The sequence below is a fragment of the Monopterus albus genome, unplaced genomic scaffold, assembly GCF_001952655.1.
Source record: "Monopterus albus unplaced genomic scaffold, M_albus_1.0 scaffold29.1, whole genome shotgun sequence".
NCBI lineage: Eukaryota > Metazoa > Chordata > Actinopteri > Synbranchiformes > Synbranchidae > Monopterus > Monopterus albus.
Window position 1 is genome coordinate 2,591,892 of NW_018127909.1, and position 17,334 is coordinate 2,609,225.

Genomic DNA, 17,334 nt, shown 5'->3' on the forward strand with positions numbered 1-17,334 from the left:
AGCAGCAGTCAGTTCAAACTTGTTATTGGATTGTCTTGATGTGTCCTCCTCTTGCAATTGTCTTTTTACAGCTTCATGTCAAAAGGAAAGGAAGGGGTAATTACAAAAGTGTCTGACTTAAAGGTTTTTGTTCATCATGCACTACATTAAAATTAACAGTGGATCAAATGGCAATATGTAGAAAAGAAGAACAGCTCTGCTAAAATCACCGGGCACCATCTGCCCAGTAGCAAACTGTAGACCCGAGGGAAGCTACAGATTCAGTTCATTCCTATGAGCAAACGCCTTTACGCTGTCATATTGTTTTCATATTGTCATGTGATACACTGTTATTAAAAATATACAGACTATAGCCACTAATAATGAGTTACATGCTGTAATGATTTCTGAGTGAACAGCAGCCAGATTCTTGTCATCATTAGGAGGCTGAAAGCCACAGATGGTTAGGTTACCAGCAGCCAAGAAATACTAACAGCATGTAACGGTTCATTAACCTACAATTTATTCTCTTTAGATTTCTTTTATTGTACAGATCAACATATGAGCAAAAGAAGTGCTGGTGAGTAGATTTCTAAAAGGCTAGCCCTCTCCCAGCTTTGCAGCCTTTAGGCTAGGCTATAGGCTCACTCTCTGCTGGCAGGGAATGCTGAACTATTCCTTTGAGATTAAACCCTGGGGAGAAACGCTTTGAAAACATATACTGTAGAAGCCTGTGCGATGCTGTGGTTTTCCTCAGAAATGGATAACCTCATGTGCAGCCTACCAAGGAAAAGAGACAGACACGCAAGCACACGTATACACAATGAGTCCAGGATTTTTCTGTCAGCGCTCCAGTGATAGCTATATCCTGTGAGTCGTTTCTCCAACTCCCTCTTTCTGGCAGATTGCTGACTCATGTTTTCTGCTCCCCCCCACCTCTGTGTGTGTGTGTCTCTGTGTTTTGTTTTCTTTATAAATCCACTCTGCAGCCTTTTCCCTCAACACCTCTTCTTTCTTAGACATACGTAGTATAGTTGCATTCCCCACTTTGTGACCTCTGCATGGGTATGTGTGTGTGTGCACTCACATATGTATGTGTGGGTGTGTTTATGCATGAACCCCCCCCAACACACACATACACACCCCATCTGTGTGGTTTCTTTTATGTTTGAAAGAATAGATAGTTGCCTCACACTGTAGCTGTATAGCTAGCACCGTCTCTTAATGAGAATAATGCCTGCTGTGCCCCAGCTAGGGGCCCAGTGTTCTGTGTGGGAACCAGCATTTTACTGTAGCTGGAAAAGCTTCTTCTTTAGTCTTTTGTCCTTTATGTCTTAGAAATATATGTGTGGTTAGCCTGACAGTGTTTTCTGGAGTTCTGACACTTCTCCAAGAAGCACTGTAGTGATGTGCAGTGGCATTTGGTCAGTTTTTTTGAATGTAATATCCAGATGTCTATTTTTCATATTTTTTAAAACAGCAAAGGAGACATAGGAGCTCACATTTGTTGGAGAAAAAAAAACTAGTTAATCACATAAGGAAAGCAGAAACTGCAATTGTGGCTATGTGCAAAGGAGAGAACAGCCTGTTCCCTAATGGCCTGGGAGTCAGCCAAAAAGGTTGAAAACAACAAGCTCCTCAATGGATTCCAAGACAGTAGGAATCCATAATGAGCCTGGGCGACACTTAAGTAGAAGAATATGACCTATGAACATCTGTGCATGTCCAAACGGTTGAGTATGAGAATTCTGAGATTTACATTTTGAAGAAATAAAAACACAGTTTTTGACTTAATGACAATACCATGTTTTTCCCAGTAGTGATTGGGGCTAAAGATATGATGTTGACAGTCACTTTGTCTGTTTTCCTCCCAAGGCCCCAGCTGTGTTAGATTTCTCCCTGGAATGGGTCACTGCAACTGCAAGTCACTCTGAGGAAGGTTTTGCCTTCTTGGTCCTGGAAAAGACACCTTCCATAGTTCTGTAGGGAGACTTCAATGCTCATGAGAGCAGTGATGCATGAGAGCAGTGATGGAAAAACCTGGAGGTGGGTGACAGAGAGAACTGATCTGAATTTGAGAGTGGTTATTGGACTTCTGTGCTAGTCAGGGATTGGCCATAACAAACACCATGTGTGACAACAGGGTGATTCATAAGTGTACTTTGTACCAGAACACCCTAAGGCTTAGACTGATGATCAACTTTGTAGCCGTACCAACAGATCTGCAGCCATATGTTTTGGACCCACCGATGAAAAAAGGAGCAGAACTGTTGATTGACAGTTGGTTGAATGGGGATGGTGGGGGAGACTGCCAGACAGACCTAGTAAACCCAAACATGTAGTGAGAGTGAGCTGGTAATGTCTGGCTGAAAGTCTTTAACGCCCCCCTCCAGATGAGTTTCTCATACATCCTGGGACAGGTTAGGGGAATGAAATCTGAGTGGGTCATGTTCAAATCCTCCACTGTGGCAGCAGAGGGATGCCAGTGAGCCACAAGGGTGGTTGGAGGTGCAAAAACTCAGAGTGTGTCCAGTTTGTAGACCGCAGAATCATTTCTCTGCTTTTTGTAGATGATGCGGTTCTGTTAGCTTCATCAGACTGTGACCCCCAGGATGCACTGGGGCAGTTTGCAGCTGAGTGGAGTGGTTGAGATGAGAGTCAGCACCTCTGAGCTCATTGTCCTCTTCTGGAAAATGGAGATATTAAATCTGAAGTACCGGAGTGGGACCTGCCCGACACACCTCTTCCTCCTCAGTAACATAAATGCCACCTGCCACTATCATCATCTGCATCTGCGTTTTGTAACATAAAAATAAAAATACTGATGAATTATTTCCCACCATCTTGTTAAAACCATATATCTAAGCTTTTCCATATTATTATTATCATAAAAATCCCCTAACTTTCAGAAGATGTATAAAATACGCCAGTCCCTGAAATAGACATCATCATTATTTTTTTTATCCATTTGTTCTGCACATGTCCTTCAGTACCTTTAATTAATTTTTCCTGTCAGCTGCAGGTTCCATCCCTCTGGCTTCAGTGCATGCCTGACACAGTATTTTCACAAAGTATCTTTAAATGAACATGCTGTTGCAAATTGTTCCTTGCAGGTATTTGAGGAGAGATCAACACAAAACAGCTAAAGAATATGAAATTCAAAGAGTGATGAACTGTCACTGCGGTGGCAGCTTAAGTGCCCAGGTTGATCCATGGGAAGGCGAATAAAGGAAATATGTAGGCTACTGCATCTCAAAGAAAGGATACAAAGTAAATCTTGCTCGCACCCAAATGCAAACACACATAAATCATATTCCTCTAATTTTACGCAGGACCACACACACAAATTACAGCAATTAAATTGTTCATCTACGCAAAACATAGCGCGTATTTTGTGGTAAAAACAGGAAATTATGTACAAACTCCGGGACACCATCCTCTCTGATATCATCCACTGCTTGAATGAATTTTGTTCAAGCGTCACATGAGTCAGTTACCGACTGCACGTGCAGAGCGCAAGGCTTTGCAGGGAGCGAGGAGGCACTGGATAGTGCGCATGATCGAGAGTAAATAGAGAAAGCACTTGGTAACCTGAAATTATCATTTCCACAGCTTTTCTCTTTGCACTAAACAACGGTTACTATAGACCAGTAGCTGTGCACTGGAAGAAAGAACACCTGCTGTAATTTAGTTGTTGTGTAGCCCAGAAAAGAAAGTTGATATCACTGACTGGCATTTCAGCACACTGGACAGCTCTCTCCGCGTGTTCCATGCTCACAAGCGCGTCTTTGGCATGGGCCCCGGGAGACTGACCGTCAGCATCTGGTGGAGGGCACGAGCAGAGAGCATGGCGCGCTCCCCGCAGCATCCTCCTCACTACTGCTGCTAAAGCCAAGCCCTTGAGAGATGGGCATACCGGATTTCCTACTGGAAGTGTCCATTGTGGTGAGTTGTTGTCTCGTTGTTAACAAACTTGTCAGTGCTACTATGTTTCACGCAAAGCACTGAGCTGAGGTCCCATGTTCCCGGGGTCCTCATCCTAAACCTCTCTTTCTCCAACATCCTCCTCACTATTATCAACATACCCGCCACTTTTCTCAGGGTGGCCACAAGCGCAAAGCCCTTCGGGGACTTGTTTTGTCAAGCTGCCAGTTTGTCTGAGACTTTTCTCACCACTAACGTTCGAGCATGGACAGATGGATAGTGGTGTTCCCCTTGAGTTACTCCAGCAAGATGCGCCACAGGGACGCCTGATCTTGGCGTGCTCCTGGCTGCACTCGCTTACCATTTCTCTGACCCAGCTGCTGATGGGCTAGGGGGAATACAGCGACATTTACCCCTCATGTACCGTTCACCTGGAGGGGAAGAAGAGGTCGCAGCTGGCACCATACGCGACCTTCACGGTGCTCTTCCACCTGGGTAGCTTCGTGCTTTGCCTCGTTGTCCTGTGCTTCGCTTACCTGAATGTTTTCCACTGCAGGAGAATAGATGTCATCACAGTTCAGACTCTGCTTCTGGTTGATATTCATCCCAGGTAGTGTACTGGTTATTGTTAGGTATTTTTAGTCAGATAGATATTGGTTAGGTACTTGTTGTATTAGAAATGTTTTTAGTGTAGACAGGATGTCTAGCTCAGGCTGTTAAATGCTTACTCATTTTCATGAGTTACTCCAGGTAGTTTATAGTCAAGGATAACTAGATAGAGAGTTGATTACTGTATGACGTGTTTAATCATAATCATAATATCTTCTTATGCCTAATGTCAGGACATGTCACTGAAAGTCCTGTCAGAATGTTTTTAGATACACACCACTTAATCAACACACACACACACATTGATTTTCTTCATGTTTTGACTATTGCTATGGCCAGCTGCACGGCTGGCACCAGAGACGTCACAGTTTGACGTCCCTGTGTAGAATGGGGTTAGCCCAAAACAGATATAATGTATAGGCCTGTTGGGTTTGGGGTCTTTTCATCTTACGTCTGCCTGCGAACAGTTTGGAGGTGCAAGATACCTGAGCGTGTAATGTTAATTTTTTACCTGCGTTCATGGAATAAATCAGCACTGTATTGAAGTTACTTGGACTGCCTCGTCTCTCAGAGTCCGTATGGTAAAAAGTACCGGGTACAACATTATAAAAGTTTTTGTCCCTTAATGTTTGTTTCTGGAAAACCTCAACAATAGGGCAGGTTTCTATGTGTTTCCATTGCAGTTTGACTTGTTAGAGAAAAGTCTTGATTTATTTTTAAATAAGCCTGTTGTAATACTAATTATCTATGTTTTAATAGCCTATATTAGCTGTCATGTCAGAGGATAATTAATCTGTGGACTGTGACTGTCAGTGTGAAGGAGAGATGTCTAGTTGAACAGAAGAAGAGGAGGCATTGCCGCTACTACAAAGATTTGCATTTTCATTGGGTCCTTCATCCTCTGCTTTTCACCCTATGCTATAACAAGGTAATGCCCTGCTCTATAGTTCACTGTTTGTTTTTATGGGCGACTTGTTTGTCTTCAGAATGCTTTGACATGTTCTTAGAGAACATTTGTCTGTAATATACTAATGGGTTTAAACTGACCATGCTTTTACATACATTGCTTATTATTGGGGAATGACTTTTGATAAACTGGAGACAAGGGTGATGTAATCTTATTATATTCTGTAAAAAAAAATGCAACTAACTACCCTATAGCCCCAAAGTCTAAATTGGAATCAATATCTGTCCAAGACAAAACTTCAACATAATGATCTTTAATAAAGTAATTTTTCTTGAAATGGATTGAATTAGACTGAACCACTTTTTAAAAATTTAACACATGCAATAACAGATAATAAAGGCGTCTAATACAAACACTTAATGTCAAACACGGAAGCCATTTTGCACTAGCTGAAAAGCAAATGACAACAAAAACTAAATTTAATGACAAAATATATAGTTTGTGCACGCTCTCTGTAAACTGACATGCCATCATTTGTATGTGCTTCCCAAAACTGTCACAAATCACTGTTAAAAAACGGTTTATGATATGACAGCATCATAAAATGACTACTTTGTTAAGGTTATGGGATCATTGTTGTCCTTGTTAAAGTAATAAGCACATGGACATGGTTAGGGAGCAATCTTTGATTTAGTTTAAAAACACTTTGTTGATTGTCAGCATTCTTCCATGTTCAAGTCCACAAAGCTTTGCTACTTGAATGTAAACTTCACGTCACATGCTGGTGTTCTTCTTGGGCGGACAGCCTCATAGAGCTCCACTGCACCACTTTTTACACCTTTGTTTTTAGCTAAGTGTACTTCTACAATCATAGGAAAGTATGAGATTGTCTCACATAATTATGACTCGTTATCTCATAACTGTGGAAAGTCTACAGTGTTCTTTGTTGACTTGGAAATGAGCTTTCATGTTCAGTAGATCTGGGCCAACAGGATTCACTTTTTCTGCTTGCATTCCTCCTATAGGCTGGTAGAGTTGTTGCTCTCTGTGCATGTCTCCCAGTACTGGGGCATCGCCACTAAATGTCTGTCCTATGCCAAAGCTTTTAGTGACCTGTTCATCTACTGTCTTTTGTGGCATCAGTACAAGAAGGTCCTGGTCAGTGTCATCAGTCGGGTTCTGACAGCACGAACAACACACTGGACACCACAGATGGTAACTGTATTGCCAGGATCACCTGAGGTCACTGTGCTAGTTTTTAAATGATTAACCTGCATTACTTCTGCAGGAAGGTCAGAGGGCAGGGTCTTTGAAGAACTGCTGTCCTGCAGATGGAAAAGAGTCAAGGACACTTTAACAGAGGGCTGGACCATGGACTGGTTAAGCCACAATGTTGTCCAACTGGGAAAACTGTGGAGGAAACAAAACAATGTATGCTTACTGAAACCTTACTGGCCTGTGGCCAGAGGTCTTTTCCACAGGGCTTGTCAGTTTGCCTTCTGAGGCACTGCCAAGGATACACCAAGTAAAACTGACAACATTATGTTTATTATTATAATCACTGTCAATGTATGTTTGAAGTAACCTTACATTTGTCAGGACGTGGTTTTACTGTTTCAGTGAAAAACTGGAAAAATATTGACTGATGATTGTTTTGAAGCTCATATTAAAGTATTGGGCTGTGACCTCAAGTCACATGATTTTAGTTTGAACAACAAATTTGTCTCAACTGAAAAGGTCAAATATGGGAATCAGAAAGTCAAGGCAGGACAAACAAATAAGCAATAGCCTAAACATATAAACACAATTCAACAATTAAAAATGGTTTCTTTAGTATTCCATTTGCCAGTTCACCCCTCAGATGGGTCATTATGTTGGACCCACTGTGTGAGCCTGCACAGCTGTCGCCGGTGATTGGTTAAATGTCCTCACACCTCAAACATTGGCATTACAAGCACCATGCGTAAACACACAGGTGACTGCAAGTGTGTTAGAAGACCAGCCCCCCCCTCCTTTAAACAGGGACGAGAGAGATTACATACAGTGGAAAACCAAAGCAGGACGGTCCTCGTCAACCCTGGGGGCCATGCTTAGTGATGGTTAAGGGAAGTACGCTGCTCCTTAGGTTGCGGCTGTGGAAACGCAGCAACACACACTAACGGTGCAGAGATCTATGCTTGTCTTTAATTGGTGCATGGATTTCCTTCACTTCCAACCCCACCAGCCACCTTTCTTCCTCGTGTGCACACGCGCACACACACAGGGCTCTAGGTAGTGAAATACGATCGGCGCTCGTAGTGAACCTTTGTTCGCGCTTTTTTTCGGGTCAGGGATGCTCCACGCAGACAAAGGAAGGAGGTTTCCTTGCTGTGGGTGGTAATTACGACCCAGCCTTAGGAACGTAGAAGTTAGAGCTTCTCAGACACACTGCCACATCACACCGCGCCTTGGCCAAGCAGGTTACTCCACTACAACATGCATCTAGGACTTTTGGTGCTGCTTCTTTTCTTGACAAAAAGCTGTTGGTGCGCCCCGCAGAAGAGTTGTCAGTCCGAAGACGAGCTTTTAGGTAAGGTCGCGTCAACCTAAAACAATCGGTTGTACCCTAAGCTACAATGCACGATGGCCGACGTGCATGAAACAGAAGTTCAGATTGCCCACTTACATGAGCAATACGGGCGTTTAAACGGAAACCTGTGATGGTCCTGATCAGTAGAAAACAGCTGATAGAGCCCAAATGCAGGCTCATATAATTTAATGCAAATGCTGAAAATAGACAGTTTTAGCGGTTTTATTCTTTAAAGTTTTTATTCTATTCTTCAGTTCATCACAGCTTATCTACAGTTAAGTTCTGCACTATAGATGGTTTTGTTTTCAGGCAGTGACGGGGATTTATTGTTGCAGACACGGTGTCACCTGTTGTTTTTTTTCCAAACCACACTCCAGCCTTATGATAAACAGTCATTACAGTCAGGAGAGGCCAGGGCTGCTTTTGTAGCGTTTGAAAATGTCGCCACTTAGCGTTTCATTTGTGATGCCTCCATAATTTTTAAGTTTGTTTTTGGTCTCTTTCACAGGAAGATGCAGCAACAATTTATACGAGGAAAAACGTAGGTGGATGATTCATTTTACATGGTTTAACATTATGTGCCGCAATAAATCATTTACAAGTAGGCCTTCAAAATGTGATTATAGCTGCCTGTCATCACACAAAAAGAGGAGTGTGCACTTAGTTGGATTTTCAGACCATGACCTGACCTTCAGGGCTGAGAAACCAAAATGTTTGAAATACCAAGTTCTGCTGCAAGATGCAACAGGTCTGCCCTTTGATCTGGTGTCTCTAAATTGCCCATAGGAGTGCTGTAACACCCCAGCTCAGTCTGTGGAGCAGCAGGATTTATAGAGCTTCAGATGTCCCATACTGTACTTTTCCATTTTGAAATGCGTGGTGCTACACCAGTCAGGTCTGGCTGTGTTTTAGATTCTAGATTATAGTGTTTCTATGACTGTTCTTAAATCTAATACAGATACAAATCTTCAGCACAAGCCCTAAAAGCATTTAGCTATTTTGAGTTTAAATATTATTCTAGGTTCAGGGGTAAACCTGCGAGAAGTAAAATAAAATTGTGCACTGTCAGCTAAGTAAAAACCTCCTTTTAAAATAATTATGTGACCAGCTTTCTCTGCCTTCTCTCTCCTGCAGCAACCTGCACAGAGCTGAATCTGGGCTACTGTAATGATATGGAGTATTCCAGGTGGGTCATAGAGGTTGGTTCTAATGTGGGCGAGGAAATCAGTGTCAGCTTTGTTTTAAGTAATTCTTTCTTACTGCTTTAAATTCAAAGTTGCTTATACATCTTTTACATCTGATTGTGAGTGTTATGTTTGAATCCTACTTTAAAAACATTGCTGCTTTAGGACCATATTCCCAAACATCCTTGGACACCGAAGTCGTTTGGAGGCTGAATCAGGAGCAGAGTACCTTCTCCTCAGCGTCATCCATGGCCTGCTCAACGGGGAGTGCTCCCCTGAGATCCGTCTTGTAGGCTGCTCGGTACTTGCCTCGCCCTGCAAAGATGACAAGATGATCAAACCCTGTCGCAGCACATGTGAGGCACTGAGGAAAGACTGTTCCCATGCCTTTGAAGCTATAGAAATGGCCTGGCCTTACTTCCTGGACTGTGATCGCTTCTTTGCTGGTGACCAAGAGGGCTGCTTTGACCCACTAGCAGGGCTGAAAAGTAAATGTCACACTGGTTTTTGTACTAGTTATCTGTGAAACAAACCTAGCGCCCTTCACTTAATCCCTTAATCCTGGTATCCCTCTTCCAGCCAGACAGGAGCAGGAAATGTCCAGTCTCTCTCCTGAAGAACCCAGCACCATCATCCAGTTCACATACACCTCCAATGCCCAGATGTACAGCTTACTGAAGAAAACAGCAGCCAAGTGTTCCCACATCTCTCATGTCTACAGCATCGGACGCAGCACCGAGGGCAGAGATCTAATGGTTATTGAGTTCACCAACAACCCTGGGCAGCATGAGTTATGTGAGTAAGAAACTGCATTGACAAAGAATTGTGTGAAGTATTGTGGTTTGTGTAGCTTTGCAATTACGTTAATTTTGTAACTTTCAATCCCTCTTGTTGAGTAACTCAGATCCTGTGCCAAATTAGTCCCCTTCATTTTCCTTTTTTCAGAAACAAGTTGTGAACACAGTGTTCACTATAAGCTGACCTGTTGAAATTGTCAGCAAACAGATGCTTATTTACAAATCTAGCAATTAAAAAGTATTAGCAACATTAGCATCTGTTTAGAATTGGACATCTGGTGATTTGGGGAATGCAAGTCCAATATTCACTCTTTTTTTTTTTAGCCAAAAATGATTTAGTTGCCCTTGAAATGATTCAGTTTTACAATTTTACCTAAAACATGACTTCAGACATTCGTGTTTCTGTGTGATGTTTAAATAAGCAACCTTTCGCTGCCACATTTACCACAACAACCTTCTAAATGGGTACTAGTCAACATTGTGCTTACAGCTTGTTCCGCAAATGGCCAAAACCAAAAAAAAAAAAATAAAATTCACCTAATGCGGCTCTAATCATGTTTGCTTCTGTCTATGAACTGTAGTGGAGCCAGAGATCAAGCTGGTGGGTAACATGCATGGCAACGAGGTGCTGGGCCGCCAACTGCTCATCTACCTGGCCCAGTACCTATGTTCAGAGTACATGCTGGAAAATCAGCGAATTCAGACCATCATCAACACAACCCGCATCCATATTCTGGCTTCCATGAACCCCGATGGCTATGAGTTGGCCGCCTCAGAGGTAGAGGATAGAAATGACCCGGAGCTCAGCCACCAGGAAGTAAATATTGTTAACAGTCAAAAAAAGACAAACCGCCATTATCCGTTCTCAGTCCACTTTCTGTTTAGTCTGCTCAGTTTGGGGTGTGGAGGTGGAGGAAAGAGGGCGTCTTCAGATTCTTAATGCAGAAGTTTTTTACAACGTTGTCTGTGCGTTGTGAAGTGGGACGCCATGGAGCAACCTTCTGACAATGTTGTAGCAGTGAGTTTTGTGAGCTACTGATTTTAAAGTATCCAGGAAAAAAAAGAAAATTAACATTACTATCTTATGCTAAAGGTTATGCAATGGCCTTATTGCTCCATCTATAGTAACTGATCAAGACAATTGTGGTGTAACTATTCAAAAGGTAATGTAATTATTTTTTTATTCAGATACTACTTTACTTCAACTACTTTTATGTCTTAATCCTGGTAAAATTGCTAAAAATGGAGGTAAGCAATCAGACTAGTTAAGATTTCCACCTCCTGCCTGCCTGTCTGTATTTCTATCTGCACAGTCTTACTAATCCAAGACCGATCCTCCCACTACCAGACAGTATTAATCATAAAGTCATCAACTAGTCTGTGATAGAAATGTTTGCCTTGATTATAATCTATTTATTTTTGATTTCTAATTTGAGTCTTTTTAACACTTGACGATATGCTTATGTAGCATTTCTGGAGGTGGGAAAACTCTACACATAATATTTTACTAACCAGAGAATTCAACACTAATCACCACTCCACTGATCTGCTGAAGTCTCTCTGCCCTGTCTTTATCCTACTGTGCATTATACTGTAAGACTGTCCAGATCTATTCTCTGTGGGCAATGTGACAGGCCCGAAAAGACTGGACTTCTACAGTGTCATCTACTGATCCCTTCCATGTGCAGTATAACAGTACTAACAGAACGTCTGGTCACAATATTGTGCATTTATTCACTAATGCCTCAGGCCGTGTCACTGTGCAGCTAATGGGCTCGGCATGCATATATGCTGTAGACTGATCATATGTTTGCTCAAATGTATGTAGCAGCCATTTGCAGGTCACATTGCGAGGCCCACTGCGCAGAGCTTTGCAATCTAAAATGTACTCTGGCCACATTGTTCAGTGGAAACCACAGTGTTACAGTGTGCATGGGTTTTACTCTGGCAGACTGTCTGATTGCGCTGGCCTGTGCGATTCACAGTTCATACAAGGTTGACACATTAATGAAAGTGTGCAGAATATTGTACCTTTTATTAATATGATCATATTGTAAATCAACTGTGTACTATTTGTTTATATACTGTGAATTGCATGAGTTGTAATTTTCAGTCATACTTAATATATACAGTGCCTTGTGAAAGTATTCGGCCCCCTTGAACTTTGTGACCTTTTGCCACATTTCAGGCTTCAAACATAAAGATATAAAACTGTAATTTTTTGTGAAGAATCAACAACAAGTGGGACACAATCATGAAGTGGAACGAAATTTATTGGATATTTCAAACTTTTTTAACAAATAAAAAACTGAAAAATTGGGCGTGCAAAATTATTCAGCCCCCTTAAGTTAATACTTTGTAGCGCCACCTTTTGCTGCGATTACAGCTGTAAGTCGCTTGGGGTATGTCTCTATCAGTTTTGCACATCGAGAGACTGAAATTTTTGCCCATTCCTCCTTGCAAAACAGCTCGAGCTCAGTGAGGTTGGATGGAGAGCGTTTGTGAACAGCAGTTTTCAGTTCTTTCCACAGATTCTCGATTGGATTCAGGTCTGGACTTTGACTTGGCCATTCTAACACCTGGATATGTTTATTTGTGAACCATTCCATTGTAGATTTTGCTTTATGTTTTGGATCATTGTCTTGTTGGAAGACAAATCTCCGTCCCAGTCTCAGGTCTTTTGCAGACTCCATCAGGTTTCCTTCCAGAATGGTCCTGTATTTGGCTCCATCCATCTTCCCATCAATTTTAACCATCTTCCCTGTCCCTGCTGAAGAAAAGCAGGCCCAAACCATGATGCTGCCACCACCATGTTTGACAGTGGGGATGGTGTGTTCAGGGTGATGAGCTGTGTTGCTTTTACGCCAAACATAATGTTTTGCATTGTTGCCAAAAAGTTCGATTTTGGTTTCATCTGACCAGAGCACCTTCTTCCACATGTTTGGTGTGTCTCCCAGGTGGCTTGTGGCAAACTTTAAACGACACTTTTTATGGATATCTTTAAGAAATGGCTTTCTTCTTGCCACTCTTCCATAAAGGCCAGATTTGTGCAGTATACGACTGATTGTTGTCCTATGGACAGCGTCTCCCACCTCAGCTGTAGATCTCTGCATTTCATCCAGAGTGATCATGGGCCTCTTGGCTGCATCTCTGATTAGTCTTCTCCTTGTATGAGCTGAAAGTTTAGAGGGACGGTCAGGTCTTGGTAGATTTGCAGTGGTCTGATACTCCTTCCATTTCAATATTATCGCTTGCACAGTGCTCCTTGGGATGTTTAAAGGTTGGGAAATCTTTTTGTATCCAAATCCGGCTTTAAACTTCTCCACAACAGTATCTCGGACCTGCCTGGTGTGTTCTTTGTTCTTCATGATGCTCTCTGCGCTTTAAATGGACCTCTGAGACTATCACAGTGCAGGTGCATTTATATGGAGACTTGATTACACACAGGTGGATTCTATTTATCATCCTTTGTCATTTAGGTCAACATTGGATCATTCAGAGATCCTCACTGAACTTCTGGAGTGAGTTTGCTGCACTGAAAGTAAAGGGGCTGAATAATTTTGCACGCCCAATTTTTCAGTTTTTTATTTGTTAAAAAAGTTTGAAATATCCAATAAATTTCGTTCCACTTCATGATTGTGTTCCACTTGTTGTTGATTCTTCACAAAAAATTACAGTTTTATATATTTATGTTTGAAGCCTGAAATGTGGCAAAAGGTCGCAAAGTTCAAGGGGGCCGAATACTTTCGCAAGGCACTGTAAAAGAGTACATTCATCTCAAACCGTTGCCATATTTGTACTGTACAGTATATGGCAACAAATACTTGTATGTTTACATTTTTTATTTTGATGGATAAATCATAGATTAAATGTATTTTCTGCTCATCCCTTATATTAGTGAATAATGGCTTCTTCTTATCACTTCATTTGCTACTTCTTATCATGACGGATATATGGTCTTGTCTACATGTTAACAATAGAATTAAATAGTCTAACATGTTCCTTCTTGTACTTCTCACTAATAGTCATATAAATTGCTTCGTACTTCCATCACATAATCGTTGTTTCCACTAATATCATCATTAAAATCAATCTAAATACATTAACAACTTCTGATATGTTCTAATACTCCTAGCTGTTTGAACCTAAATGTTTCAGGGTCACTTGTTGAATGGCTGGACCAATGGACGGACAAATGCTCAGAACATTGACCTGAACCGCAACTTTCCAGACCTCACCTCCATCTTGTACCGAAACCGCCGCAGCAGGCACTACCGCATTGACCACATCCCAATTCCTGATGCCTACTGGTTTGGAAAGGTAAGTGGGGCGGGGATTAGTTTTCTCTCATCAGAATGTAAGTAAAACTGACCTGCATTAGATGTTTTAGGCTGGACCCCAGACAATCCATGTCTATCTTTGGACTGTAGGTGGCACCAGAGACCTATGCAGTGATGAAGTGGATCAGGTCTCTGCCCTTTGTTCAGTCAGCCAGCCTCCACGGAGGGGAACTGGTGATCTCCTATCCCTTTGACTTATCTAGAGACCCAATTGAGGAGAGGATGTTCTCACCCACTCCAGATGAACAGGTAGGAAGGGAGGACAGATTTATAAAATTGATGGGTAGGCATGTTGGAATTCTGTTTGAACCAAATCTACAGAGATATAGCAGTTGGATTGTCATACAGTATGTCCTTAGTATCCACCTTAGTCTGTCATCTCCCAATTCTCAGGTCTTCAAGCAGATTGCTCGTATCTATGCAGATACCCATGCCACCATGTCAGACAATGACACAGAGAGGTGTGGAGCCTCCTTTTACCGAACTAGGGGCATCATCAATGGAGCACAGTGGTATAGTTTTGCTGGTGGTGAGGCACAACACTTTTCAAATTACTGACACATCTCTATGCAGTATTTTTCTACCACTCACATTGCTTGTGACAGACTCATCATATATGTTTCTCCTTTTGCAGGCATGTCAGACTTCAACTACTTGCACACTAATTGTCTAGAGATCACCGTGGAGCTTGGCTGTGACAAATTCCCCTCAGAGGCTGAGCTTTACCCGGAGTGGAAGAGGAATAAAGAAGCTCTGCTAAGTTTCCTTGAGTCTGTAAGGAAGACTTTATTGATAAGAGAAAAATCATCCAGTCTGTGTCTAAATGTAAATATTTTGGTAGTAATTTTTCAACTGTTACTAGAAGATGAATAGTTGACAGTGGAAGTGGTAAATATTACTTGCTTCTCAAGACTAAGACTAAGGTTTCTAATAAAAGAAAGGATAAAAACAATGTTCTTAACAAGCACAGAGTAGTATATTCACTGCATGTATATGGCATAATTACTCTGTCCAGGACAAAACTACTGGGCAGGCAGGGAAATTATATGGCTTGTCATTGTGCTCTGTCCCTGAACAGGTCCACCGAGGAATAAAGGGAGTAGTTAAGGATGTTGATGGAAATGGGATAAAAGGTGCAACTATCTCTGTTAGGGGAATTAGGAAAGATGTCACAACAGGTAAACACAATCCTACATAGTTGCATATTTTCCTGTTGATATGACTTAATGTTGGCTGTTAATTTTTAATTGCTGTATGTTTATTGTAGCAGTGTGGAGTCCTGATGTAGCTCTGGGGCATATTTTCACAAAGTTAACTATGGATATTAGATTACTTTTAGCCACACTAGCAGCTACTGGGATGGCAAGCTTGGTTGGCCGGTCCACCACCACCAAATTGGTCTTGAAACAAGCTAGGCCAGCTATTGGATAGATTGCCATAGAAGTCTGTACAGACCTTCATGGTCCTCAGAGGATGAGTCCTAATGACCTTGGTGATCCCCTGACCATGAGATTACCATAGAATTTGGTAGACACAATAAACTGTGATTGATTCATCTAATGATAACTTTTCCTCTAGCCCCATTATCAAGTCAAACATTTTATTTTACTTTGTATTTAGCTCTAATCAGCAAATGTTAGCATGCTAATGTACAGTACTAAACTCAGTTGCTGATTATGGTAAACATTATATTATAGCCATGTTTTCATCAGTATTGTCATTGAATATTTAGCATGATAGCATTTAGCTCAAAGCAGTGCTTTAGTCTACCACAGTTCAGCCCCACAGAGTCACTAGTTTTTCATTTGTCTGACATGTTGACTGTATCATCCCATTCTCGTTCTACTCCTCCCTCTCTTTCTGTCCATTAAGCTGAAGATGGAGACTACTGAACCCTGGTACTCATATTCTGGTAGCCACAGCCAAGGGTTACTCAAGGGTCAGCAAAAGGGTTCACCTGCCTCACAGCATGAACAAGGCTGGGCGTGTTGACTTTGTCTTGAAGAAGGTTTGGATCTTTGTCTTCATGCTATTCAGATGTTTTTTTTTAAATTTCACTTTATGATAATTAATCACATCTGACCTTCTTGACCCTCTCCTCCATCCTGCATCCAGGTTCCTGTGGAGCCTGATATTGATGACCACCTTTTTCCTACAGTAGACACATGGGATCGATTTGACCCTTACAACCAATTTGAGCGCTACAGTGAGGCAGACATAAGTGAAGGAGGGATAGAGCGACAGGAAAAGCCCTGGTGGTGGAACTACTTCTCCCAGTCTGGCATCTCACCTCCACACTGGCTACTGCGAAATGTCTAGACACAGTTTGGGACAACAGAGATTCTATCATACCGCTGCACAGAGAGGCTGGTGACTATCGGTCCAGTCCCACTGGTGCTCTCACAGCCGTCTGCTTAGCAGGAGCTGTGACACTGAAATTAGCAATAACTAGATTTCAGTGCTTCCAGGAAGGATGTGAATAGGCTTTTCTCTCACCAGCAACAAACTTAATGCTGGCCTTTCCAGCTGCATTAACATGTTTTACAGTAAGTGAAAATTGAACCACTTGGAAATAAATGAGTTGCAGATGCCTAAATGGTCCACATTTTTAAAAATGTACACAGTCAGAAAATATTGGTATGCACTTTAAGTATTATTCTTTTATATTGTGATTACAGTTTGCAAATTTTCTACACACTGGCAGCTGCATAAAATGCCTATTTGCACAGTTTTTAAAACAAAGTTAGGTAAAAAAGAATGCAGATATGACTTTTTTGTCAGTACCTTCCACAGGAGATTTCCCTCTGTGTTGCCACATTGTATGTATTATAAAAAACATTAAGTTGTACAGTGAATATGTTCTGAATTAGCAACATCTTGACAGCACCACATTTAAACTTAGATTAGCAGCAATACTTTGCCATTTGTAAACAGGTTACATTTTATGCTTTGTTTTTGACAAGTATGGAAAAATAAATATATTTCTGGCATATCTTTAATTTTTATTTTAAAAAGGAATATAAAA

General features: G+C 41.6%; 1 protein-coding gene across 1 annotated transcript; it reads left to right on the forward strand.

Moving 5' to 3' along the window:
* Positions 1-7,254: 7,254 nt before the first annotated feature.
* Positions 7,255-16,201, forward strand: cpz (carboxypeptidase Z). The gene is made up of 12 exons (XM_020596208.1): positions 7,255-7,988; positions 8,497-8,529; positions 9,123-9,174; positions 9,338-9,660; positions 9,752-9,967; positions 10,551-10,747; positions 14,128-14,289; positions 14,400-14,558; positions 14,703-14,838; positions 14,944-15,083; positions 15,388-15,487; positions 16,182-16,201. Exons 1-12 carry the CDS (start codon positions 7,895-7,897, stop codon positions 16,199-16,201), a joined length of 1,632 nt encoding a protein of 543 aa, XP_020451864.1. The 5' UTR covers positions 7,255-7,894.
* Positions 16,202-17,334: the final 1,133 nt, after the last annotated feature.

Excerpts from the sequence above, each read along its gene's own strand:
- cpz (XM_020596208.1), top strand. The coding sequence starts at position 7,895 with ATGCATCTAGGACTTTTGGTGCTGCTTCTTTTCTTGACAAAAAGCTGT. Across the intron at positions 9,968-10,550 it reads CCCTGGGCAGCATGAGTTAT|TGGAGCCAGAGATCAAGCTG; the intron begins GTGAGTAAGAAA and ends TATGAACTGTAG. Across the intron at positions 14,839-14,943 it reads GTGGTATAGTTTTGCTGGTG|GCATGTCAGACTTCAACTAC; the intron begins GTGAGGCACAAC and ends CTCCTTTTGCAG.